Raw genomic sequence first — 27,582 nt, 5'->3', positions numbered from 1 at the left:
CATTTGTAGGTACGTTTTTTAATGCTGTTCAGCCTGCTAGAGCAGCTAGCAGTTAATGTAGCCTGCAAAATGATGCCCACAGGTACGCTTTTCCCTTGTTTGCTAGTTTGTCCAACAAGGGAAGGTGCAAAATAAGACATGCATCCAGGCTTGTAACTAAGAGACATTAGAGGTAGACATCTCATTGTGTTCAAAGGTGAACCACTGCATGCACTCTGAAGCAGGTTTTCTTTAAGGACCTCTCTGTATTTGGCTGTCTTCACCCTTCCCTCAATTCTAACCAGTCTCTCTGTTCGTACCATCGAGAAGGCCCCCACAGCATGATGCTGCCACCATCACAGTTCACTGTAGGGATGGTATGAGCGAAGTGTTTGCCAGACACAGTATTTGGAGTTCTGCCCAAAGAGTTCAATTTTTGTCTCATCAGACAGGAGAATCGTTTTCCTCATGAGTCCTTTAAATGCTGTTTGGCAAAGTGTCATATGCATTTTGGCTTCTATAGTCACTGTACCATAAAGCAGTGTTTCCCAGACATACATTTACTTGGGCAGGCTGCTGAGGTATATTAATGTTAAAGTATATTTAGCGACCCATTTTTGCATTTTTTTTAGTTTTAATTTTTTTATCAATCTGAGAGAGAGACTAGTGGACAATCTCCCTTTGCTCTAACCCTCCCGTCCATGCTTGTTCGCCCACCACTGTCTATGTTGACTGTGGAACTATTTTTATACTTCTCGTAATAACATAAAAGATCTCTAAAGTAGTGTTTTGTGCTGTTGCTTCTTTGTAGAGCTGCAGCACATTGAGCAAATCAATACTCAGCCCTTCATTGCCCTGCTCTTTCTCTCTCTCTCTCTCTCTCTCTCTCTCTCTCTTCTAACACACACATTGACAACGGACCGTCTGTCATAGTGAGACTGGCCATTGTGAGCACCGGGAGAAATCCCACCACACTGGTGGACGGGTGCACCATCAAAACATCCAACACAACACATAATTGTACAAAAAGTGAAGTGGTCTGTATACCTGCTGAAGCCACAACAACAATAAAGACGGTTGTTTTCCTCAATAGAGAACAGAGGAAATTTAATTCACAGAGCTGGTTTATATAAAAATAAGCGCTTTAATTTCAGTTGGACTTAAATATAGATACAATAGCATCAGTCTAAGCCTAAATTGGCCTCAAACAACAACATAAATCACAAAAATCATTGAAATAAATGCCTGGTAATAGCTTGTAATCCTCTCAAACTTGTAAAGCCCCCAAATCTAATTAGGAGAATGAAAGGTAATGTCCCTGCAGTATTGCCCCTGCATTTCACCCACTTCCTTCATTAAATTACAGTCAGATGTTGGGTAAAACTGGTTAAAGCCTTCTTTTTCCTCCGCCAAGACACAGTAAACCACACAATTGGAGGTTGGTCAAGACTTTGCTTTCAAAGGGAGATGTCTCATCATGTTATACCTCTTCATCTGGACTTAATTTAGTACTCATGCACAATTTCCCTTGGGGAAGGTTCATCTTCTCTTACTGGTTTTTACGTCACAGAGGCAGCAGACCTACAGATGTGTGGTAAGCAAGCTGGTCCTCTCGAGCCCTCTGTCTAGGCGAAGTGCAGTGGTCAGACCTCTACAGTCAGTGATCGACAGAAATGAAGTGGACAACCAGTTGTTTATGCCTACCACATAATTAACCCCTGACCTTGAACACTCGTACTTCCTTGAAAGTAATCATCCTTTTTTTTATAGTGGTTTCCCCTGAGACATACTGCTGCTGTTGCTGATGATGATGATGAATCCCTGTGATTCATGGTGCAGATGTTGGTTTGATACTGAAAGAAGGATTTTAATCCTTGGGCACATATAATGAATTCATGAGTGAAAACACACAGTCAGTGATTTACATCACTTGGATGCTACTCTGAGTAGGCATAATGTATATCATTAGCTTATAAGATCAGTGACAGAGCTATTTATCAAGAAAGAGTTTTATGCGTGAAGATAAAGATCATTTGGTATATTTATATGGGGTCCACCACAAGGACATAACAGACAACAATAGTTCTAGGCTAATACATACCCTACATACTCAACAACACATGATGTTATCATTCAGTGACCACCCAGACGCATCTAAGGGAGCACAACATTGCATATGATAGAGTGTTTTTCATGCTCAAAAATAGTTTAAAAACAACACAGCACGGCGTTTTCTGCTGCACATGCCACGGCATACACCTGATAATACTTGATTAACTCCATGGGACGACATAAACACATGTTCAGCTGATGAGAGCGTTGCAGTTTTGATGAGAAAAGCTCATATCGTGCTGTCCCGTCTTCAGGTCCCTCTGTGATTAGTGTGCTCATCACTCATGTGATGCAATCCTTGCTCTTATTTATTTCTTTTGTGAATATTATGTCCTCCCACTCATTTTTGGCAGTTTTGATGTAACACAGCACCCTCTTGAAGGAGATGGAGGAAAAAAGAGCCATCTGTCCATATCTCAGTGGGAAAGACAGGACATCTCTGCAGGTTGTGTATAAAGTGAGGCTTTTCTTACCAGTAAAAGTCAAGACACATGCTAGTGTTTTCCACCTGCATTTCATCACATATCTAATCACGTATCTCCTGTACAGAGTCTATGTGAAATAGATTATTGCTTGCCCATGTGAATTCCATTCGGCATATTTCTATAATGTACTCGAAGAAGTGCTGGTATATCCTCAGAGCCCCATCTCTGTATATGGGCTATCAGCCTTGGATGTTGTGGTTGACAGGCCCTGGTGGAGTGAAATGTGCCTCGTCCACACTACACAAGGCCAAGACAAGCTTTGTCTCTCTAAGTTGAGTCAGAGATAGAAGATAGAACAAGGAAGTGACTGTCTCCTCTGTCAATCTATCTTGTCAATCCTCGCCTCACCCATGCCTCTGAAGTGACTATCAGCGCATAAGACAGGATTCCTATCTGCAGTCTGATGAAGTCACAGAACCAGCTGACAGAGAGATTTAACATCACCTGATGTATCCTCGACATGCATTTTCACAGTGATATATTTGAGCCTTGGTCATATGCATCTAGGCTTAACATGAGCATTGATTTTATTGATCCCCTTCACAGAACTTCTCAAATCTCATCTCATGTGCCTGTTAGTTTTCACAGTGGTACATGCTGTATGTTTCAAGGGATATGATGATGCATGAAACAGTGAATGCAGGATTAAGAATGCTGCATTCCAAGGACATGCTTTTTAAAGTGGGATTAGCCCACTGAGAAGTTATTCAGAGCTGCACTCCAGAAGCCCTTGAAAAGGTATCTTAGGATGCATTGCAGAGAGGTTTGAGTATCTAAGAAGCAAAACACTCATCATTTCGAAGACATGCAGACCAGGGACTCTGCCGATGCTGGGATGTGCAGAATGTGAAAAGCCCCAAGCTCACAGGCAGAATGACACTCGGAGGAAAGCCTTAAGTGTCATTTTAAGCTTACAGATGGAGCCTCCGCAGCAGGTGTGTGAGGAGAATACTGATCTAACTCGGAACAAACAGACTCTGATCCACAAGCCTTTTAACATTACTAAGGTACACTTACGAGAAGGCTTAAATGGTATGAGGTGCAGATGGAAAGTGGAGGGAGGTGGTGGGGAAAGTAAGGGCTTGATTTGGGAGAAAATATGTGTTAATAATGTGTTAACACACAATAAATATGTTGTGTACAATATGTTGGTTTTAACATTACTGAGATACTTAGTTACATTCACGTGATAAATGTCAATGAGGTTCTTGAAACATTAAAGTGCAGTGCTGAAATCTGTTTATCATTTTAAATTAGCAAATATCACATTACCATGGTAATATTTGCTAATTAGCACTAAACACAAAGGGCAGCTATGTTTAATGAGAATGCCATTAGTTTTGTGGTTTTTAAGTCATACTACACTGAAAAAAAATATTTTTTTCCCTAATGATGGCACAATGGGATGACCAACTTTAATAATCACTAACAACTTATTGCCATTCAACCTCTGAGGAACATTTAATGTATTTACCAAATTCCACAGCAATTCTATCCAATAGCTGTTGAGATATTTCAATAACAAGACTAGGTAGCACTTAGTGTATGGCTGGACATAATAAGCGAATTCGAGGACATAGTTGGAAACTGTTGTAGAACCACTGTAAAAATCTACTTTCAATGGAAAGTAGCTGAAGTCTGCTGGAAAGGGCACTAAAGGTTGCTACGTGACATTGTATGCTAATTAGCATATTCATGATGTCATCATGTTTGCCTTTCTCCTATTCTCCATGCTCACATGCACAGTACTTGAATACAGCCGAATCCCTAATGAACCTGTTTCTCATTTACACGTTTTTCTGTTTCTGTTGTCAGACAACGGAACAAGTTTGAAATAGTGACTGAAACGTGGCCCAGTAGAGCAACATGTTTACTTCCAAGCCGTTTCCAAGCTACTGGTCTGCTCTGGATTTTATAACACTGTCTGACAAAATCACATACATTAGAAAGTAGCTAAGGTTTGACCAAAAAGTCACTGGATTTATGGCTAGGTGGCGGTTGGTAAATCTAATAACAATGGCGTTAATTTGGTAACACTGCCTGTAAACGTCCCTGACCGGCCAATAGTCACTTAGTTGGTCACAGATATTTGCGTTTATCAAAAAACAAAAAATGTCAATCTCATAATTGCCTTATGGAAAAAGTATGGGAATCACCAAAATCATTAGTGTACATTGTGCAGAATTTAATGGCATCAATGGCATTATCAGTCAGGACTAAGATGGTGGATTGATATTGCTATTCCAGAGCAAAGCAGCTAGCTTGGCAAAAAAAGTTCTTCACAATCAAATAAAAGACTGCAAATACATACTTCTAATCCATCATATGTCATGGCACTATAGGGCATGACATTAAAAAGTCAGACATAAAGGATTTATGAAGTTAAAGTTAAATCATGAAGATGCAGTAACAGCCGAAAGAAAAGTTGCATCTGAAAGTTGCAAATATTTAAAATCATATCCACTGAAAAAAAATGGTCTTGATAAAGGTCAGATTCTGAATGACTAAGGCAGAGTTTAATATTGATAGTGCTGCCAAATTAAGATGCATCAGTGGTTTCGGCAGTGGGTGATTTCACACTGATTTTATTAATGCATTTCCTTGCTGACCCTCTCTCTGAACTACCCTTTTCTGTGTCTAATGAACACGGGATTCCATGAATGCTTAAAGCGCTATCATCCCCATAACGGACATTCACCCATCTATATCATTGCTTCCACGCTGAGTCATATCTATGATTAAATCAAAGGTGGAGTAACATCTCCCTGCTGGGCACCAGCCAAAAACCTGTGTTGCGGTTTACAAACTGCACATTACCATGACCATAAACCTCTCTTTTTTTCTGTCACACTGAATGAACTCAGTTTGTAGTAAAAACAAAACTGATAGTAATTTGGCCACACACTGACCATCCTGAATTAATGCAGCTCTGTGTAGTCAAGATGAACATTTATCAATGCTCTGTTTTGGCTTGCAGTGCCAGCCAAAAGCCCTCGGCAGGACTGAGCCTAGCTCTTTTCTGCCACCTGGGATTTAGAAATGCATCTCTATTTATGCTTTGGCCATCTGCCAACAGGTCCATCCTTACTGCAGAGGCCAGGGCGCGACAGCACAGCTCAAGTGACCGAGGGGGCCTTACACAATTAGGCCCTGGTAACAGCTCGTTCCCTACAACTCTTCCACAGGAGGGATAAGCCATGTGACTGGGTACTCAGGGACTGGGAACAAGGGAGGAGAAAAACCTTAAAAAAAAAAAAAGAAAAAAGAAAAAAAAAATATATACACACTTAGGTGAACAAATATACAGGCTCCATTTTGGCAATTCTCATCTCATCATTTTCTTGCTGTTTTTCTACCTAAAGTACACATTTCTTTTGTTTTTTGTCACGATCTCTTTTAATCTCAACAAACATAACGTAAAAAATCCAGGCACAAACAAAAACTCTTCTGAAGCACTTTTGCACATTCACATTCTTTCAAAGCAATGACCTTTCCATAGAAGACTAAGTTTTATGATAACAAGAATGTACTTAAGCCACCCCTCTGACCATTCCATATAGCAGCAGCTTTCTGATGGCATTCCGTGCCTTTATTATTAGTTTTAACAGCAAGGTTGCACGGTGCAAAAAAAAAGAAAATTGTCTCATCTGTAATTTTGCTAGCAAAGCACCACCTTGCCAAAGAAGAAAGGTCATCTTACTCAAAGTATGTTTCTACAGCAGTTTTTCTTTGGCAGGATTTGCAGAACTGAGTGCTTACTGAAGGCATATGGAAAAGGTGACATATCAGTGATGGGCCAGAGCACTGACAGATGAGGTTGTGAAAACGTGCATGAGGCTAACACCAACAAGATCAGGGCCAAGCACAAATGTATCTTGGTAAACAGTGAGTGTTGTCATTCTTTGTTTTCAATAAACTTGAGAAAATAAGGTCAGTTCTGATCTGTCAAGAAAAAGGCTCCATCTAGAAGGCTAAATAAAATATCTATGTCAGTGGCACAGAAAAAGTGACCAGAAAAACCTTTCAGCTTGTTATCCAAAATGTCCCCTGACAAAAGGTGTGATGAGGTCAGCACCTCCTGGGATGGAGAAAGGGCAGCAGGATACCAAAGAAAATAGACATTTGAGGTACAACATTGATCTTTGACCAGGTCTCTTTCCCTGTGTGGATGTGCAGTATAAACACACACACACACACACACACACACACACACACACACACACACACACACACACACACACACAGAAAGCAAACAAAAACTATATATAGCTGACAAGAAATATTGCCATTAATAGATATATTATTAAAGGCATACTATTATTATTATTGTACACTTTACCAGACTGTAAACAGTAAACATTGGCCTGGTTCTAACAGATAATGTGCAATACCTACATTTATGCTGTATTTATTCTCAAGTAAACAAGACATATCCTTATGGCAGATTCAGCCCATTGAACAGTGGGAATATCCTAAAATATCACTGCCTTAGTAAGACCAAATATAAAAGACAAAGAAAAAAAAGCACAAAGAATTGAACTTGCATATAAATGAAAAATCTAGACGTGTTTCTTTGTACCTCATCTGTATGATTATAGCTTTTGACATATTGTCAATAGAAAACTGATTTCTCTACTGTGTACAGAGGAGGATGGTGGCCCAGTTACTAAAACCTTCTTTACATGTATCTGCATATTCTGTACGTATGGAGGCCCTTTGAGACACACTGCAAGGAGACATGAACAGTGTCATCCTTTAACAAAGTTGCATTACAGAACTAAGACTTTCAAATGAGACAATGCCACCAGGCTCCATTGAAATGGGGAAATGCAGATTTTACTCTAAAGTGTACAATCCATGAACTAATTATAAATGCACACCTTATATCTTTTCAGCTTTGCAAGACACTAGGAGTGAATCAAAAAGAAAAGGTGCATGGGTACAGCTGACTGGAAAAGGTAGGTGGTCATCCTTATCTGGCACCACTGATTTACTGTCCATCTGAGAATCATTAAGGATACTGAATCTCCTGGTGGAAGCAACAGAGGTGGTGGCTACGGCTTCAATAAGCAGACAAAATGGTAGTGATGCATATCTCAGTAAAAGTGGCACCACACCACAATGCCTGTGATGCCACCACGACACAGATAAAATACTGTAACTATAACATCCCCTCCAGAGGCACAAGGGCACCCATGTAGGCCTCCTGCATCACATCCAGAATCTAGGTCAGAAATTCAGCCCTCTTTGCTTGATGCATGTTACCTATTGTTAGTGCAACATGCCAGACACTCCTTTACTGGTCTCCAAAAACCAGAGGAAGGAACCAAAAGCTTGCAATAACAGACAGCAGTCAGTGTAGGTGAGAACTTCCCTCGCTGAAGTCTCCTTACTTGCAGAGTACAAACCCCGAGTCAGAGTAATGGCCTATGCCAGGTACGCCTTCACTCGCCCAACAATGGAAATTATTATGCATCGGACAAGTAACCTAATGCTGGCTACATTCTGCAAACAGCAGTCACTGATGCCCCCGAGAGTAGCCAACTCACCAAGAGCCAATCAGTCACCCAGCTGTAGCTCTCTGTGAGTCTAAGGGAACACTAAAGTCAACAAAAGGCTTACACACATACACACACACACATCCATGTAAACCTGCTCTTTTGAAATCATCAATGAGGGTTAAGTGAACACCGTCTGCAGCCATCTCACAGTCTTAAACTAATTATCATATCATCCAGACAGCTGGTCCTTTAATATCCTCACAACCATAAAGGGCTCTAATATACAGACTTCTCTTACTATAAATTGAAAATACTTTGCCTAAAAAAAAAAAAAAAGTGACCAAACTAACCAAATAAGACAATTTGAAAAAATCAAATCTTTTCTGTTTTGTTTGAAAGCTTTTTGGGTGAGATAAATTGATCAAATCAAACTATGAAACTACCACAGTAACTTCATCAGAGTCACAATGAAGGAGAACCATTCAGGTATGACATGCTGACAAAAACAACTTATTCCGTTCTTTCTTCTGTCCTTTTCGATCTCTTCCTTCCTCAAATATATTGATGAACACAACAGTGACAGCAGCTGAAGCTGTTTTAGACACCAGTCTCTATTTCTGCACATAGAAGAAAAGCAAAAACATAAAAATCTTTTTAAAGCTGGATTGACTGACCAGCTCATAACTGAACCACCACATGCAGAGGAGCTCTGCTGTTTCCAGCGACAGAAATGTGTGGTGCTTTGAAGAAAGAAATACCAAATGTGCAGTGAGTTTAAACAACTTGACTGCTGGCCCACAAGCATATCCATCTTTCCCATTTTGATCTGCAGAGGCTCCTGAGAGACAGAAAGAGAAAGTGTCTCTCCTCCAGTTGTTGATCGTTGCCGTCTGTCGGTTTGGCTGTGTGACTGTGGTGGCTTCTTTGGATGTTTGGTGGACGATGGACCCTTCCCCCAGGATTCTCTACACTCATCTCTTCCTGTAAATGCAGCTTTGTAGCCACAGACTGAGAGCAGTGGGTGGGCTGTGGGATTGTGAATGTAATGCTGAGAAGGTGTCTGGAAATGAGGGCGTCCGCTTAGCTCTACATCACAGTAATGGTGCAGTGGGGAGAGCCTTGAGGCAGCCAGTGTTCACAATAGTTCTGAGGCCACTTCAAGTATTGGGGAACATTTTTAAATCTGTGATACAATGATGACCTTGGGAAACTCCAGCAGGAGTGAATCTATACTCACAAGATAAACAATGTGAGCTTTTTGAAGAATTTCACAGTACCACACGGTGAAGTACATTGGAGAGAACAGTCTAAATAAAAAACATGAAATGTTGCTGTTTTGACATACTGCCACTACAAACTGTCAGCAGGTTTGTGTGTAAGTTTCGTTATTCTGAGAAAACAAACCAGTTTTAAAAGTTATTCATGTTAATTCATGCATATGGAAATAAAACTGGTGTGCAGATTAGTATAATTTCAGTAAAACTTCCCAACTCTTGTAACCCAGAGGCTGTTAAGACGATACAGATTTTTACCTACAAGAAAAGACCTCAAGCACTATGACTAAACCGATGCCTCTTGTTTATTTTGAAAATAGGATGACTCTATGGACAAAGTACCGCTCCTGCCTGTTTACCATGGAAAAGTTTTTCAACAAACTTTGTCAGCAACTTCTAGTTGTGCTTAAATCTATCTTAATCCATTTAGCTAAGCCTGCCCCCAAAACTTAGTTGTTTTTTTTGTTGTTTTTTTTTACTCAAAGTGAAAATATGCCCCAAAACCAAATTCAGCTTTACTGCGTAGATGATCTAAGACAGTTAGTGGATTTCTCTGCATGAACAACTTTCGCCCAGAGCTATGAACAAAATAGTGACAGCGCTTTTTGGAGCTTCAGTACCGAGATGAATAGGAAGCTAATTTTGTAGACACAGTGACAATGTGCAAGATCATTTGCGGGAAATATGGGTCCATTTTCTGCTTCAGAACTGTTATCATTCTACAAAATAGAGTTCACTGTGGACAGAGGGAGCAAACAAACACTCATTTAGTCCACATGTTTGGTATTCTGGACGTTTTGTTTACCGTCAGGGGAGCAGCTCCAGGTGTGATAGCACTCCCAACATACATATACATAACCTTGGAGATATATATATATATATATAAATATATATATATATATATATATATATATATATATATATATATATATATATATATATATATATATATATATATATATATAAATTGCAAGCATTTTTAAGGCCCATTGAGATGCTATTAACATTTAACAGCTACAAAAGGTGAAGGGAATCTTCATGGTTCATCAAGATCTGGGGTTACTTTAACTGTGCAGCCTCACAGCCAGAAGGCGATAACAACTGCCTCAAGTCACAGTGAGAGGGAGCAGAAAACCACAAGCCAACCAATCTCTGTCCATCTCACCCACTGTCCTCTCTTGGTGGCCTCCATGGGAGGAGTGGAGGATATACCGGATAACAAGCGCTACCTGCCTCCCTGCCATCATAACATCCTGAAGATATGCTGCCGCAAAGTCACCTCCTGTGATGCAGTGGCAAGTTTGAGAAGGGCGAGTCATTTTTCGCTTGAAGAGGAGCAGGTAACCACTCAGGGGTGTGATGGCACAGTGAAGGGGTGGGTGTTCATGGGGGCGGAAAGGGTGCTCGGAGAAACTGTCGGACCTCTGCCTCTGCCTTGTGCCTGACTAATAGAGTCTATTGTTGCAGTCAAATGTTTAAGGGTTAAAATGGCCTTTTGATACTCATTCATTCTGCCTTGGGCTGTAGCGTTATTGTCTGTGCTATCATCTTGCTCTGAGGCAGTAAACTGAGCACAACAAACAGATGAGAGTGGAAAATAAGTCATATGTTTATTTCTCTTGCTCACAATCCACAATCCATGTGAAGGTGAGGAGTCAGAGGGCCTGATGAAACATGAGGGAGGAAAAAAAAGTAAGAAAAGGAGATGGAAGTGCCACTGGTTGCCTCCTAACCTACTGCAAAATACACTAAACAGGTCACTAATGTAGTCCTACATGTGGTATACAGAAGAGTAAGCACAGAGTAAGTCCTTATGGAATCACTTTCTTTCTCTCGAGCTGATGAAAAGCAGGCTGTGATCTGGCCCAGGTGAACTGACGAACAGTAATGGCTCCTTGTGGCTGCGAACCAGCCATAAACACTGGTTGATTATCCTGTGGTATGAAGCTGTGGAGGCAGCAGGGCTAATACAGCATGATAGCAGCTGTCAATACATGATCAAATACAGGGGCCATGCTTTAAAAAAAAAATCGCACACATCCCACATTTAGCCTCAATCAATTCTGCGCTGCTGGTGTGTTTCTGAAAGAAAGGCAAAGACATGTATTGATCAAAGAGCAAGATGGAATCTGGTCAAAGGACTTGCAGGTCATGGGAGGATGGAAAAAGACCGAGCTAGAAAATGAAAACCAGTCAAATAAGAGAAAAATTAGCCAAATTAACTTTTTAACTCTTTTTTTTTACATGGCAGTATGTGTTTCTGCACAAATAACCATCAGCCTAAAGACACTGGTTCATACATACTCATACTGGAACTAGCTTCTTTATTAGCTTTAATTTTCTCTTTGATTTGCAGTGAGCTCCACATACAGCATCACTGAGTGAGAGCGTAGAGAGATGGAGAAGAGGAAGCTGCAGAAGCTTCTGATCAAGCTCCACTATTCAAAGAGAAAAGAGGGCAGTATATTCTCATCTGATCTGACAACTTTTCAAGAAAAGGTTTTAGTATTATTGCATCAAATTAAATCATGGTGTTCATATCAACCTGAACATAAGGTGGGCCCGTTACACAAGGCTGTTTATGGTGAGACATTACGGTAAAATTCAGTGCAGAAAAATAAAACACTCCAATGAGAATCCCAAGAGTTTATACTTCAATTGTCCTTGACAGACTAAGAATGCGTGACCTAAAAATGACGACTGAGGCAATCAGTCCCAATCTTCACACTGTGACAGTTCATTACAATGTTTGGCTGCTTGCCCAGTAACGTGGCACTTGTTCACTTGTCACCACAGGGACGTGACGCCACACTATTCAGAAGATGAATGACTTTGCTATAGTGAGGGCTCTAACAATAAAAGCAGTGACACTCGGCCAAAGTTAACTCTAGTTTACTGATGTGGTCTTGAAAGTTAGTCCTGGTACAACAGGTATTAAACTGTGTCACTGAGTGGGTCTGAATAATAATTCAAAAGTTAAATCAGTGCTTTGGGATAAAAATGAAAAAAAAAAAGCACATTATTAATGCAAAGGGCAAAACACGTCATATGAATTGAATATTAAAGTGATCTTTCAAAAGTCTGAAACCACATACTGTGAAATTTAATTTTAGGTAAACATATAGTGGCACGTAAAGTGGCTGAGTGAAATCAAACTTTCACTTTAATGAATGCTTGCTGTGACTGCCCACATCCATCACCTTCAGCTGTGATTGTCTGAAGTCTGACCTGAATGTGGAAATATCAACACCTCAAGTTGAGTCACTAATGGCTGTGTTCCAAAAAAAAAAAAAAAAGAAAGAAAAAGAAGTCAGAAACATTAAGTACTTACGGTACCTGCCCATCAAAAGAGTCTGAAATAGCTTGTACTTATCCTAGCTGTCCATGTGCAACATCATTCCTGGCTGTGCTTCATAAAACTGGTCTAACAAGCGGGATATGTAGTGCATGTATTCAGGATAACATTCAAAGGTATGAAATTGGATTTAGCTCTGACGGAGCAAGGACATGGTAAGAGCAGGAGTAAAAAGCCAGGGCTGGCCTACACATATTTATGTTACATCTGTATAGTACACAGTACACAAAGCTAAACATCGATCTGGGGCAACACTGATTTAAAACACTGGATTAAATATCACATAAATTGCAGGGTAATCCTACTATCCAAGACCATCCAGAATCCAGCATCCTAAATCCAACCTAAAAACGTTTTGTAAAGATGCTGACTGAAGGGTTTGTTTTCTCAAGTATTTGGTTTAATATTTTATGATGAATAGCTAATACTCCAAGCAGCAGACTTCCATTCTGTCACAACAGCTGTGACCTTATTAAAACAAAGACTAGTGAGTGTATTGATGAATTTATAATATCGACAGATGCAGTACTTAAAAGTTATGTACTAGTTTGAACTGTCATTAGCAATGGAAAGACTTACATCATTATCTACCCATAAAACTGGGTGATATTCATTAAAATAACACACAGATTAGATGACAGATTGTTCACCTGCTGCCTTGTTTTTGTATTATTTCTTACACCCTGCAATTCTCAGCCAGCTTGCCATCCATTAAATGCCATCATCATACCAGCAACGCTGTCATTCTAAAAGAGCAATTATTTATGTTCCTTTATCATTTAATTGCAGGGACTACCCAGATGCTAGATTTGATTATTAATGTCTTAAGGTACAGGATTCTCCCGCTCTCTCTCTCTCTCTCTCTCTCTCTCTCTCTCTCACCCACTCTCTTCCATTCGGCTGTAATGACTGAGAGAAATTGGCAGACATTAATGTGTATTCAGCCCATATCAAATCAGTTTCTCACTACCCTAAGGGCTTAATAGGAAACAATAACTGAATTATGACATAAATGCTAGCCAATGGCTCACAGTTCTGGCTGAAGACACACACAATGACATACTGTTGATATAGTGACTTGCTGCATTTCCTTTTATGTTTTGTGCGTTCTAATAAAAAAAGGAGGGGGGGGGGGGGGGGGGGGGACAATGATGTGGAAACAAACAAATGGCTGACTGTTCAAAAACAAAAGCAAAACAAAATAACATCTTATTTCTATTTTCTTGTTTAACCTTGGTGTAAATGTGGCAGTCATGAGACAGAATCAAATGATTCACGGTTTGTGTCTCTCTCTTTCCCTCTATCCCTCTTTTTCTTTCAAACTAAGTAAGGATCCATCTCACTACACAGTTTGCAAGATGATACATTTAATCCATTACTTACAAGCACACCTGCAATGAAGGACAACCATCTAGTGCAGACTAATACAATGCTCAGCCAAGCACACACACATGCAGGGCAGCCACAGGCCTTGGCCTATATATCATACTGTAGGATTAGCAAGATTTAGCACTTGACGTCAAAGCTACATGCTTTTCAAAATGAGGGATATTAATGTAAAGGTTCAATGCTACACTTGTTTATTTGTACTGCCGGCTAGCTAATGTTGATTCCACCTTTTTTTCATGACATTCTTGCTTTTTCAAATGAATAATCTTGGTTTCACTTGTCAGAAATAGGAAATAAGAGGTGCTGCAAGTAATATTGACACAACCAGGCCTTGAAAGCAACTAATATTTTCTGGGAAACTGCTGAGAACAATAACTACTACAGTTTATTACTTTACACTGTTGTTGCTGTGAACAGTTATCAAAACAAACATGGCAGTTGTGGAGTTTCAGAAGAAAAGATGGAGAAATCAATAGAAGTTTTTGTTGTTTTAGGAAAAGTGATGTTTCTCATTTCCCGGTACTTTCATTTCTTTCATTGTAAAATGCTGTCAATTACATCAAAACACACTCGGAAGACCTCTGATTTACACACTATTGCAATGCCAAGTTTTTATAGTTGCAGGTGTTGGTTGCAACCTTATGTGTTCCTTCAGTACCTCTCGTTTGCAGTTCACAGTTTGCAGTCTGCAGTTTGCAGTGATTACCCCTGTGTCCAGTTTCAGGGTGTCAGAGTTCAGAGAGTCAGTTTAAAGATAGAGCATAAATTGTACTGGGGTTGAGAATGATGTTCCTGGACTAACATAAAGTACAATCTCATAGGCAGCAAAGACCTTCTGACACTAACCTTTATTAAGAGCATGCTCAACAAAAGAAAGCAAGTTCAGCACTTCTTTTCTCTACCAAACCCACCGTCATTTTGCTGAACTCGTCCTTTCAACAGCGATTTACTTTCTGTTGGCTTTCCAACATTTATTCACTGCTCAAGGTCATTATTCGTGTTGGAAAACCTTTCAGATCAGACAAACAAATCCTACTTCATGGAAATTTGTAAAAAGTGGGGCATAGATTTTCCAAAATCTTGCATGCTTTTTGATTTAATACAGTATTTTATGAGAATTCGAGTTTTTAAGGTTCTTAGTAGCATAGCTTACTGTGTTGGCAGTGAACTCCACTGAATCCTGGTGGACACTTGCAGACGTAACCAATGAAGGTGTCGCCCCTGTAGGTCTCACTGATCTCACATGTTCCTCCATTGTGGCAAGGGTTTGGATGGCAAGGGCCTGTGTGGAAAGGGAGGAAAACAGTGTTAAGAAGTTAAGACTGTGAGACACTGATAACGGTCTGCATCTTTTACTCTCTCATTTACCATGTATACAAGAACACAGTGTTCTAGGTAATAGATTCAGTCTGGTGTAACACGCTGCTTTTCAGCGAGTGCATGAATAAAATGAATATCACCATGGCAACACCAATAAAAACATTCTCACAAAACATGGTGATTTAAGAAAGGAAATAAATCAAAAGTGGGTATTGGCTGTGTATTTGAACACTTTTACAGTAAAAAAAAAAGTCAAGTCAAAGTTTGTGAATTAATTAAATTGGGTTGGACCATGTGAGACAGAGTGTAAGTAAAACAGTTTGGAAGGCAAAACTGAAGATGACAGCAGAGTGGGGAGAGGCTGGCTTTCAGTGACTGCTGCTGGTCTCCATGGTCTGGAGGGCAGCCCAAGGCACCATCTAAGAATCACTGAATATGTCCCCTCCAGGCAGGCAACATTCTCGCAGTGCTCTGTGGAGAGAGCAGGCTGGCTCCAAGGTAGAGCCCTATCACCTATATGCACTGAAAAACACTCATGCCAACACACATACACATTTACCAAGAGTGGCAGGAAAAAGTGAACTGCTGAATACTGAGTGGAACAACTTTGATGAAAACAGACAACCCCAAAGCAGAAGAAGCAGACTGGTTGTCAGGCCAAACATGTGCTGACCGGCAGAGGTGCGAGCAGGGGTGATCCACCAGCATTTTAACCTCTCCCTACAACAGGCTGCATCCCCTGCCTGATTTAAATCCACCACCATCGTCCCTGTGCCCAAAAAGACAGTAGTTTATGACTATCACCCAGTTGCTCTAACCTAATGCCAGTTGCTATGAAGTGCTTTGAGAGGTCACTATCTCACATCAAGGTCATCACCCCTACTGATCTGGATAACCACCACTTTGTTTATCCTGAGAATAGACCAGTTAAGGATGCAGTCTCAGTCGCACTTCATATAACCGACCAACTGGAGCATCCAAACACATATGCCAGGATGCTTGGATGTTGACTTCAGCTCCACTTTTAATCCTATAATCCCCCATAAACTGGTAGACAAACTCAACAACCTGGGATTAGCCACTTCACTCTGTTTATGGATTATTGACTTCTTCAGTAGCAGACCACAAAATGTCAGAATGGGCAAACACACATCCTCAACCCTCATCCTGAGCACAGGTGCACCACAGGGCTCTGTGCTTGGTCCAGCCCTCTTCACGCTCCTCACCCATGATTCCTCTCACACTAGTGAAGTTTGCTGATGACACTACTTCAGGCGCTGGTATCCGACAATGAGGTGCACACTACAGAGAGGAGGTCCAACATCTGGTCAAGAGGTGTTTGAACAATAATCTGGTTCTGAACAGAATGAAAACCATTAAGACCATTGTGGACTTTAGGAGATCAAGGAAGCCCACACACCTTGACCCCTCTTAACATAAATGCTGAGAAGGTGGAGAGTGTCAACAGTGTGAAATTGCTGGGAATCCCTTAATCCTGTGGGCCTGTCACTGTTTACCTGTCTCATTCAAATGCCTTTATTTACTATACTATCAGACAGAGGACGCCACCTCATCATAATTATCCTGTTTATTTATCTTGTTTTATCTTGTTTTCTATTGTTGTTGGTCTATGAGAGTTTGCTTACAATGACAAATTGTCCTATATCTTATGTCAACAACGCCAACCCACAAAATAAGCAATTAGTACATTTTTTTTATAATGCAAAAAAGCGTTGCATTTGAAATAAATATAAATAAATTAAAAGTGGACACTTACTGTGCACAATTCACCAGTTAAACAGGTCTAATTGCTTATTTTTGTCCTTTCAGAGGGCCAATTATCAATATCAGAATCAACAAAAAACTTAACTGATCCCTGCAGGCAAATTGTGTTGTAACAACTGCTCAACATGCAGTTAGAAAAGAGAAACAGTAATAATAATAAGCACACAGAAAATGTAAAAAAAAAAAAAAGAAAAAAATATACAATGCAAATGTGTAAAAAGTGAAAATTAATGTGAGAGGTAGAATAACAGTGTATACAAAAGTGCAAAAATGGAAATGTACAAAGTAAATTGCCAGTAATTTAACAGCAAATTAACCTTAATGTAAAAACTGAATGAAACAGTAATTTAAACATAAGTTAGCAGTAGTGGCAGTACAGTGTGGAACATTTCAAAATTCAGCAGTTCAAACTCAGCGGAATGAATAGGAACTGTCTATCTGGTGTATTCAGTGTATTCAGAACCTTAAATCACCATGAATACCAGCCCACATTGTAAAAGTTTCCACAAGCTGCCATTCCACACAAAACACATTACAATGGTTCCTCATTCTTACTGAAACTCAAAGGGTGCTTATGCTCCAAGGGTCAGTACTGCTCAGTACAGAAAAGGCCTTTGTGCGTCAAACACTAATTTTTAAGAGAATTCATATTCACAATATGTTCTGTTGGCACCACCACATTCATCATTACCAATGTTTATTCTTCAATTTCTGGGTGTAGTGAACACTGGGAAGCTCTGCAGCTGCTAGTGAATTCATACTTTGAGGATTTAACAAACATAAGAATTTCAACTCAAAAAAATAATTAATTTTGATGGTAATGATTAATAACGACGCTGGAACAATTTTACCTCTGTCGGTGTGCTGTTTCATTCTTTTAAATTTTAGCAGTTCGTTCTCATATTATTTCTTTGGAACCAACAATGATAACCAAGGCCTTGACTCAACGTTATTATATTCAAATGCATGACATAGCAATTTATTACTCCATTGGCAGTGCCCACGACATGGTGCCATATAACTGCCATCTAAAATCTTCCTTGGACTAACCTGCAGCGCGGGGCCAAATGAAAATAACGAGGCTTTGACCCATGCTTATTGGTTTCATAACTCAAGGGCCTGCCGATAGCCGTCTCATCTTTTAAACATCGCATTGTACAACTGCACCGAGGGTGTCAAAAGTTTGTGGATTGAGATTGGATGGGAAAACTTTAGAAGTCTCCCTTTGGATATGCAAACTTGGCTAAACCTCAGCATGTGTTGAACATTAAAAGACCAACGTGAAAAGAAAGTCTAGGGGTTTATGTGCTAGCATACGGTCAGTCCACAGCTTGTAAAGTCTGTTGACAGAAGAACCAGAACAAGCAAAACAAATTTGCTTGCATGAGCCTTTTTTTAAAGCTTCCTGTCCCTTGATACAATTTCTATTCTAGTGTCTTGACGGTCATATCTTACAGTTGACAGATGAGCTGTGCTTTGGCAGGCCTCTTATTTCATTTTAAGTGATGAGCAACAAGAAGAAGTCTCAAGGGTGAGACTATCATGCCCTCTTAAGTCGATTTGACAAATGAACAGCCATAAAAGCAAAATCTGACAATGTCAAGAAAATGGGTGCAGCCTCGAATTGTATTCTATATCATCCCAACCCAGAACATGTGTGCGCTTAAAAAGAACTCAATAAAGAAAAATAAATAAATAAACACCACGAGCAAGCTTATTATTGTTCTCTCATTGGAATTGGTGGGCCTCTGGATATGAATTACAAAACGATGTAATCCTATCGGAGTCATGCCATTTCAAAGCCAGGACCTGTATCGGTAATAATGAGAGCGGTGGCTAATCGGTTGAACAGAGGAACGAATAATAGCTTTCACAGAGGCCCTGCTCTCTGAGGGAGAGGAGGGGTGAGGTTTCAGGGCTGTTTTGACGTGACGATCTATAGTCGCAGCAAAGCGTACTGACAGCCTCCCTAATGGAGAGCGCATAAAGTGGAAAGAAAGCAGGGAGGGAAGGAGAAGGGGAGGGAGAGAGAGAGAGAGAGAGAGAGAGAGAGGGAGAGAGAGAGTGTGTGCAAGAGACACACAGAGAGTGTGTTGTGTATGACATTTACGTTTGACTCTGAAATTTGTGTTTTTTTTAAAGACATAAAAGGCTCCAAAACATTACAAAGACAAATTTCAAAAATATTGATTTACCGATACAGTGATTTATGAACCCGGATGATAATTCTGAGGCAAGCGACCTTCAAGGTGAGACATTGCGTATTTTCATACCCTGTGTGATGAAAAAAAGTCAAAAGCTGATGAACTGCAATGATGCTGGGAGTGAGGATCAGACGCCACAGCCACATTATCACACACACAATATCTGACATTCACTCAGCATTCTCAGCATCAAAAAATGCATTCCTCAGAGAGGACGCAAACTAGCCTCAAACTAACAGCATGTAATTGCTATTGCTACAATCATGTCCTCAGTGGGATGATTTAAAATTCTTTTAAAACCTACTGTAAAAATAAATGAATAAACAAACAATATATAAATATGATGGACTAACATGTCCTCTTGCTTTTATTTCCATTTTGGGAAATGAATGCTACTTTGTGCTCTAAAGAAAAAAAATCACTCATTCACTGCACCAGCTGACCATTTTTAGTTAAACATGAATGCAGATATGACTGACAGGCATGGTGGAGGCTGCAGGGAGGAATGGGCAGAACACATCTAAGAAAACAAAACAAAACAAAAACAAAAAAAAAACAAGCAACTTTTCTACAAAAGGCCAGGAAATGGGCATCGTGTGTCATCTGAGAAGATCTCATCAGGCTGTCAGTTGACGCTCACTTCACCCTGTGTGTGAGTTGTGCGATGCGTGTCTGGAGGAAACATTGGCAGCTTTGGTGTGAATGTCAGCTGCTGCTCTGCTGTACAAGCCAACGCTCGCTCTGTGATTGATGTGAGCCTGTGTTGTGTCCGGCACGAGCGTTGTGATTTCTTTTCTGGCAGCAAAGAGAAGCCGATCAATCAGCTGTGAAAACCTGACCGATGGTTAAACACAGGAAAGCATCCTTTGTTTCCTTCCACATCAATCGCAACGGCCTGACATTTTCAGGGTTAAGGCTACATACAGTATGTGTATGTTACATGTTAGCTGACAGCTGTCACAAACAATGGCTCGATCCAAATGTACAAATGTAGAGCTACTCATTTCATTAAGGAGGAGGATAATGTTGTGTGTTCTGTATCTTATACATTACGCAGCCCTTTAAATGGCATTGTTTACAATACAACAATGCACCATTGAAGTTGAGAAGCTTGAGGCATTAAGACTTACTTGACTTTGTAAGAAGAATATAATTAAAGACTGAGCCTCTTGTTCTCCAGTTTTCTATTACAGAGACTCAGAGAAAATATTTCTCTATGAAAAATGTGAACACTGTATTACAGGTATTCACTGACAGCTAAAGACAGGGAAAAGAACAGAAGTCTTGTTACAGCTACCCTTTAGTATCCATTTAGTCTGAATAGTTTTAACATGATTGTGTAGGGTCATGAGGAGGTCAGATGAAGCTTTATTGACCGTTCCTTGACAAAGATTTCTGCTGATCCCAGTCAAGTGGGTCATGTTGTGGGGCCAGCTGACCATTTATTGTACAGCAGCAGCAGAGGGAGTGCCTTTAATCTAATACCCACAAACAGGCATCTGCGCACAAGATTTGATCTTCCATTGAAGACTGCACTGAGCAACACTACCCCAGTTACAACCACTCCCTCAATTTAAAAAAAGCCTTTATTATCAAGAAGATTCGCTAGACTCAACTGAAATGACTGTCAATGAAAAAACAAACAAACAAACAAACAAAACGGCCCTGTAAATGAATACAGCTCTGACTTTCAGTCCTAGTGTCTCCAGCTACCATGGTACCGAGATAACAGTGACAAGCAAGCCCATCAATTTTAACTAAAATCTTGAAAGAGAAAGACGAAAACACTCACATTTTACCTGCCTCAAGTATGCCTCGAGTATGAAATTTACATTAATGCGTCTTCACTCTGAATGTGCACCCAGCCACATCAAAGAGAAATCTGACATGGCCTAATTGTGTCAAATCTATTTTAACCCAGCCTCTTTTTCCATGATGGCTTCACTGGTTCACAAGCTCATGGTCACTGCACCCATCCTTCACCTCGACTTATGAAAGCTGGCACTGTACCAGCAGTATTACATCAGTGCTCTCAGCGTGAGCTGCCGTAGGTTCTTGCTTTCAATAAGTCCTTGGACTCCTATTCTCCTGTGCCCTTCCCACTCTGCCATTTCAGCCCATCAGCATTTGACAATGTCAGACAAATGCACTTAGAGTTCAAAGTAGTAAGAATCACACAAAAACAAAATGGTTTGGAATATGTCAAATAAATATCTGAAAGGAGAGGTCACACTGAAGATCAGCATCATTCCAGGAAGATCCTGAGACAGGCAGAAATGGAGGTTGTCTTGTCAGGGTCTAAATGCCATGAAAATGTCAAAGCAGTGTCCCTGCCTCCTAAAGGTCTTGCCTAAAAAGGCTTTCTCCTGATTGTAATGGTTGTGAGCAATGCCAAATTGAAAGAATGGATCAGCTGTAATACATTAAGATTTCAGATAATCAGACAGAGGCTATCTCTAACTAGTTCAATAAAGAACTATTTCTCTGTGTTCTGCTTGTAGACTGAGTTAACCACTTAACCTGAAGGCTGAGTTATGCATTTGTTTCCCCTCTTAGGGCCATCTGAAGTATTTTGAGTGCTAATGCCATGGCCATAGAGCTTTCGCATTTACATTGTTAGTTGAGGCATGTAGTTGAAATTCATTTCAGAAAGTCTACATTTTCCAATTACCTCATCCCTGACCTCTTGTAATGAAATGTGTATATTTGTGAAAATGTGCAGCCTCTGCAGTGCTTTAGTTTGTGATTGGTTTGTGGAAGCCAGAGCCCGCCCCTCCTGGAGTTCCCTGGAAGAACTGCACCCTGAAGAGTTTGCTTCATCAATACCAGGGACAGTGTTGACCTGAGAGACTGACGTTAGGCCAAACATTTGATAAAGAGTAAAAGTCTTCAGCCCGTGAAACACATTTTGCACCAACAAAGAAAGCGCACAACAAAGTAACCCTCAATTTTATGGAACTGAAAGCAGATGCAAATTAAAAGGTTGGGATGTTTATTTACTCTTTCATTCAGTGTAAACTTAGAATGTGGCTTGGTGATAGAAATTCAGCCTAAAAACAACTTATCATGCGTGCATGAAGCATAAAGTGCATTGGAATGCACAATAACAATATATCAAAACATACCAAGCTTATGAAAATCTGTAAAATGGACAATCGGTATGAGAGGACACAGTTCTCGCTCAGAGTACTCTCTGTCTCTTTATCTATAATTTTTAAACTTGGATTGTCAATATACTGAAAACTCCGCTTCCGACACTTTCCGGTGCACATGATAAGTTCGTCTACTGCTGCTGAAAAGCCTCTGAAGAGTTTTGAGCATGTGACAATCTGAGAGGAACAGCTGTTGAAAAGGAACATTTTTCTTTATGGAGATATGTGATTATTAGAAACTCTTTACACATAATGAAAGACCACTGCCCATTAAATCACTTCTTATTTATGACAAGAAAAGAGGGGGAGGATTTAAATGTACTTTCAGATTTCTTTGTGACTGATCAAACACCTTTAAGGGAAAAAAAAATGTTCATTTCACACATTCAAGATTAAATTTAATAATTGATGTAACAAAATCAAAGGGGTAATGATGTGATATTCAGTACTAACATGACCAACTCACACTACACTATCAAACACAACAAAAAGAGTCCCACTGAGCTCACAACTTCCGATTATTTGCAACAAATTTGTGCAGTAAATCACCCATGACCTTCACATTTCTATTTTATTCAAGAATTTTCTGTTTCTTATAATATGAATAGGCTTTCCTAGATGTAAAGAAGATATTTTATCTCACCTTATGTATATAAAATGTAGCCAATTTTAATATTCCATTGAGGAGGCGGGCAAAATGAAATCTAATATTCTATCAAGGTTAGCACACTAAGCATATATTCTCTCTAGACCTCAGAGTTTCAATTGTAATAGTAGCTTCAGATGCCGAGCAGATGGTTGGCAAATGTTCACAGACTATACTACAATACAATCAAATCAGCATGGGCATAGACAGAGATACACACAGGAGCTAAGAAATACAGGCCAATTGTTCTGAAGAATAGTCCTCCTTTATGTGAGCCCAGACAAAGGGTGTGAATATGGATATTAAAGATATGGAGACTGTGAAATGGCAGGCGATATGCTAAATTCTTCAAACCTGTCATGAGTAATTTGGTCTTCCACATCACCCTGTCCTATTTTCTCTCTAAGTCCAGTTCCAGGTCAGTGGTCACAAGTCACACCTAATTCAGGTCATTTTCAAATCCGATAATTATTTCTTGTGCTGCTGCCTTCTCTCTGTTATCTGAAATATGTACAGGGTATAGAAAAAATAAATAAATAAATTGTACGTTATAAATATCTGTTGATCTTTAGCATGTTAACAGCTGGCAGTCTAATTATTTTAGAAAAATTAAGACATTAGGGATGATGTATAATCAGATCTATAGTCTGTCTGTTATCTGACATTTATTCCATTAGTCTAATTTAAATTGTGCCTTCTTGATTTAAAGTTTCCATGTTGACATTTAATTTTCAATTTCAAATTGTTTAGCTAAAATAAACTTTTCAATGTTCACTTTCAGTTTAATTGAAAAAGTCACTGTTGTGGCAAATGTCTATTCAGATATATTAATTTTTCCCCTCATCAATTCTGACTCAATATCCCATCATGACAAAGAAAAACAGAGTTTTAGACAATTTTGTTTTCTTAACAAGGAAAAACTGAAACATCACACTGATATAAGTATTAAGATCCTTTGCTGAGACACTTGAAATTTAGCTTAGGTGCCTCCCATTCCTCTTTCATCATCTCCGAGATGTTTTTACACCTTGATTGGAGTCCACCTATGGTAAATGCAGCTGATTGGACATGATTTGAGAACCATTACTGCAGTATTCCTGCAGTCTGGGCTATATGGCAAAGAGGCCAGACATAAGCCTCTCCTCAGTTAAAGTTTGCAAAAAAGCACCTAAAGGTCTCTCAGAGTGTGAGAAACAAGATTCTCTGGTCTGATGAAACTAAGATTGATCTGTTTGGCCTGAATTCTAAGCGTCATGTCTGGAGGAAACCAGACATGATGCATAGAGGTGGTTGTCCTGGAGGTTTCTCCCATCTCAACACAGGAATTTTATGACTGGAGGTCAGCCAGAGTGACCATCAGGTTCTTGGTCACCTCCCTTACCAGGGCTCTTCTCCCTTGATTGCCCAGTTTAAAGGGTGTCCAGCCCTATGAAGAGTCATACTTCCATTTAAGAATTATGGAGGCCATGGTACACTTGGGAACCTTTTGTAGCCTTTACCAGATTTATCGACACCATCCTGTCTCTGTATCCAGTTGGCTTGGTTTTTGTGTGAGACCTTACATAGACATTTGTGTGCCTTTCCGAATCATGTCCAATCAGCTGGATTTACCACCTCAAACATGATCAAGAGAAATGGGAGGCACCTGAGCTAAATTTCAAGTGTCACAGGTGTTGGGTCTGAAAATGTAGGCCGATGTGATATTTCAGTTTTTCCTTTTTGATAAATTTGCATAAAATATCTAAAACTCTATTTTTGTTCTGTCATTATTTGGCATTGAGCATAGATTGACGAGGCGAAAAATGAATTTGCTACATTTAACATAAGGCTGCAACATAATAAAATGTGAAAAAAAGTGAAGGAACACTTTTCTGACTGCACTATATGTGTGTATGTTTATGTGTATACATGTATTTCTAGTTTTTGTCTAATGGATAAGAGACTGAGATTACACTGCGCTTAGCATTACAACAACAAACTGCTTTGATTTCTGGGGTATTATTGTCTTAGTTAAATTAATCATTCTTGTTTTAACCCATTTGATCTCAAATAATCCAGCAGAGATTAATATTAATGACAGAGGCATAGACAAAAACAAATAGATGCTGAGGATGCATTCAGAACTAGGAAGTTTGTATTCAGTTGCAGTACTTCCCCAGGATGTGAAGTGACATTTTAATTACATCACTGATGAAGATAAATCAGGTTCTTGTTTACTGTTGTCCTCTGTGGTCTTGCTTTTGTAATAAAACTCTCATTACATTAGTTCTCTCAATAATGAGAAGCAGTACATCTGAATACCAAATATGGTCTCTAATAATGATTTAAAAAGGGAGTTTCTATATAATAGTTCACAGTTCTTTACTACCTATTATATGCAGACACTAAGAGCAGCACAAACACCCCCAAAGCACTCCTCAGGGACTGGATACACTGTACATTTAGACTGATATTAATGGCACACATTTCAGGATACAATGCTGGATAAAATACAGTGAGCTTTTGAGATATGGAAATTGCTGGGTTAATGCTACTCTTAAGTTAATGGATTTCAACAGTCAACACTCACACACACTGGGGCTAATTTTCAAAAACAGCTCTACAAATGATGTTAATACTCAGGTATGGAGGATATTTCATGATGAAAAGCAATCAAGCAAAAGCAATTATTGGGCTGAATTGGACTGCGAAGTTCTGAAAACAATCTCAAAACTCTGTCCCAGACAAAGACCAGATATTTCTCTTGAGTCACACTATTAGAGGAGGTTTAAATAGAGCTGCGTTACGAATTGAACAACCAAATGGTATAATCATACGTGCTGCTGACCAGGCATGATCAGCGAGTCGATGCAGGAATTAGAGTCAGTAGTAATGAAGAAAGGAAGGGGCTTGGTGAAGATTTAGAAACTGAAGGAGCGCTCTCCCTCCCTCTCGCCATCTCTCTCTCTCTCTCTCTCTCTCTCTCTCTCTCTCTCTCTCTCTCTCTCTCTCTCTCTCACACACACACAGACATACACAAATGAAGGGAAATCATGTTACCAAGCATAAAAATTTCCCACCTGCTGAAGTTGGTTCCTCACCATCTGCTGCTGTTGAGACACAGATCAGGAGAAAGAAGGAGGAGGGGAAGAGAGAAAAATTACATTAGCTTTATCACAACAATTTCACAGAATTCAGTGCTGCAGCTGCATGTAACACTGCTGATTAGACTATATTATTAATTGCACTGTACACTACCATATGTGCCATAACATTTGACATGTAATCCAATCGAGCGTAAAGTATGTAAGACCAGACACACCTGCTACCTGTAGGGTACAACATCCTGCCAACAGAAACACGCCGCACTGCCGCCATGAAAAGTAACCTGGCACCATGTCAGAGCCCATCCCCCATTCATACACTGTTACTATGCTATGTCCTGGTTGGTGGCCTTTGACTAATATGTGTTCATCATTCTGGACCAGTGTAGGATTAGCCCCTGTGGCATACATACTTGCATGCTGCATCCTTGGCTCCCGCACCCCACTCCAGCTCCGTGGCTGAGATTTGGCCTGTCTACCTTCATTACCACAGCCCTCTATCTCCATCATCACTCATAAAATTGGTTTCAAAAAATGCACCTGAACGCTGGACAAAGTTGCAGAGGCAGAAGATCAAGGGCATCAAATGCACACGATGACAAATAAATTTGGCATAATTTTTGGGGATGAAATGTGTTACAGCATGAACTAAAGCCATTGGAATGGGTCTTTGGATGGATGGATGAATGGATGGATGGATGGAAGGATGGATGGACAAACAAACTCTGAATGTATCAGGATTTTGGGCTTCACATTAAATACTTATTACTTCTGATAGCTAATGATACTGCCTACAATAAATCATTAATTAAAGTATGATTCAATGTCATGTACATGTTTTCATGTACAGCACTGAATACTAATTAGGTATTAGCATATGGAGGGTTAAGGCCGCATAGATCATGAGGCAGACGGTGAGACAGTTATTGATGCCAACTTTTCATGCAGCTGCAAATGGATCCAAATCCATCTTAGAAAACTAATCAAGTCTCATTTCCAGCAGCAACACCGAGAAACATGAGTGGATTTTTCTCCTCTTCACAAACCAAACATCACTGCTCTGTCAGCCTGTGCTCCCTGTGGTGTTTTTGGATGTGAAAATAAAATCGCTCCACAAAGTGCTCTCAGAGGGTTTCAAAAACTTTTATATTGCCAATCTAATTTAATGTGGTACCTTATTGCTGGGGGTAAAGGGGTGGGCTGTATTCAGTGTATCCACTAAATGCCTAGCAAGACAAGCTGAGCTGACAAACTTAACACACCCTCAGAACATGTGATTTCAACAGCCGACACAAAT

General features: G+C 39.8%; 1 protein-coding gene across 2 annotated transcripts in view; it reads right to left on the bottom strand.

The window, feature by feature from the left end:
* edil3a (EGF-like repeats and discoidin I-like domains 3a) overlaps window positions 1-27,582 on the bottom strand; it is a 109,181-nt gene that overhangs the window by 56,225 nt on the left and 25,374 nt on the right. Inside the window, exons 4-5 of one of the 2 annotated variants that reach the window (XM_071482708.1) lie at window positions 26,262-26,288; window positions 15,249-15,377 (exon numbers count right to left, since the gene is read on the bottom strand). In XM_071482708.1, the coding sequence (XP_071338809.1) occupies window positions 15,249-15,377; window positions 26,262-26,288 (156 nt within the window). Of the gene's footprint in view, window positions 1-15,248; window positions 15,378-26,261; window positions 26,292-27,582 lie in introns of both variants that reach the window. The other variant, XM_071482707.1, reaches the window with a different exon arrangement.

Source organism: Trachinotus anak, unplaced genomic scaffold (genome assembly GCF_046630095.1).
Source record: "Trachinotus anak isolate AG129_WGS33_773 ecotype Australia unplaced genomic scaffold, CSIRO_AGI_Tana_v1 ptg000008l, whole genome shotgun sequence".
NCBI lineage: Eukaryota > Metazoa > Chordata > Actinopteri > Carangiformes > Carangidae > Trachinotus > Trachinotus anak.
The sequence above is the reverse complement of the archived record's forward strand: the minus strand, read 5'-3'. Positions and strand labels throughout refer to the sequence as shown.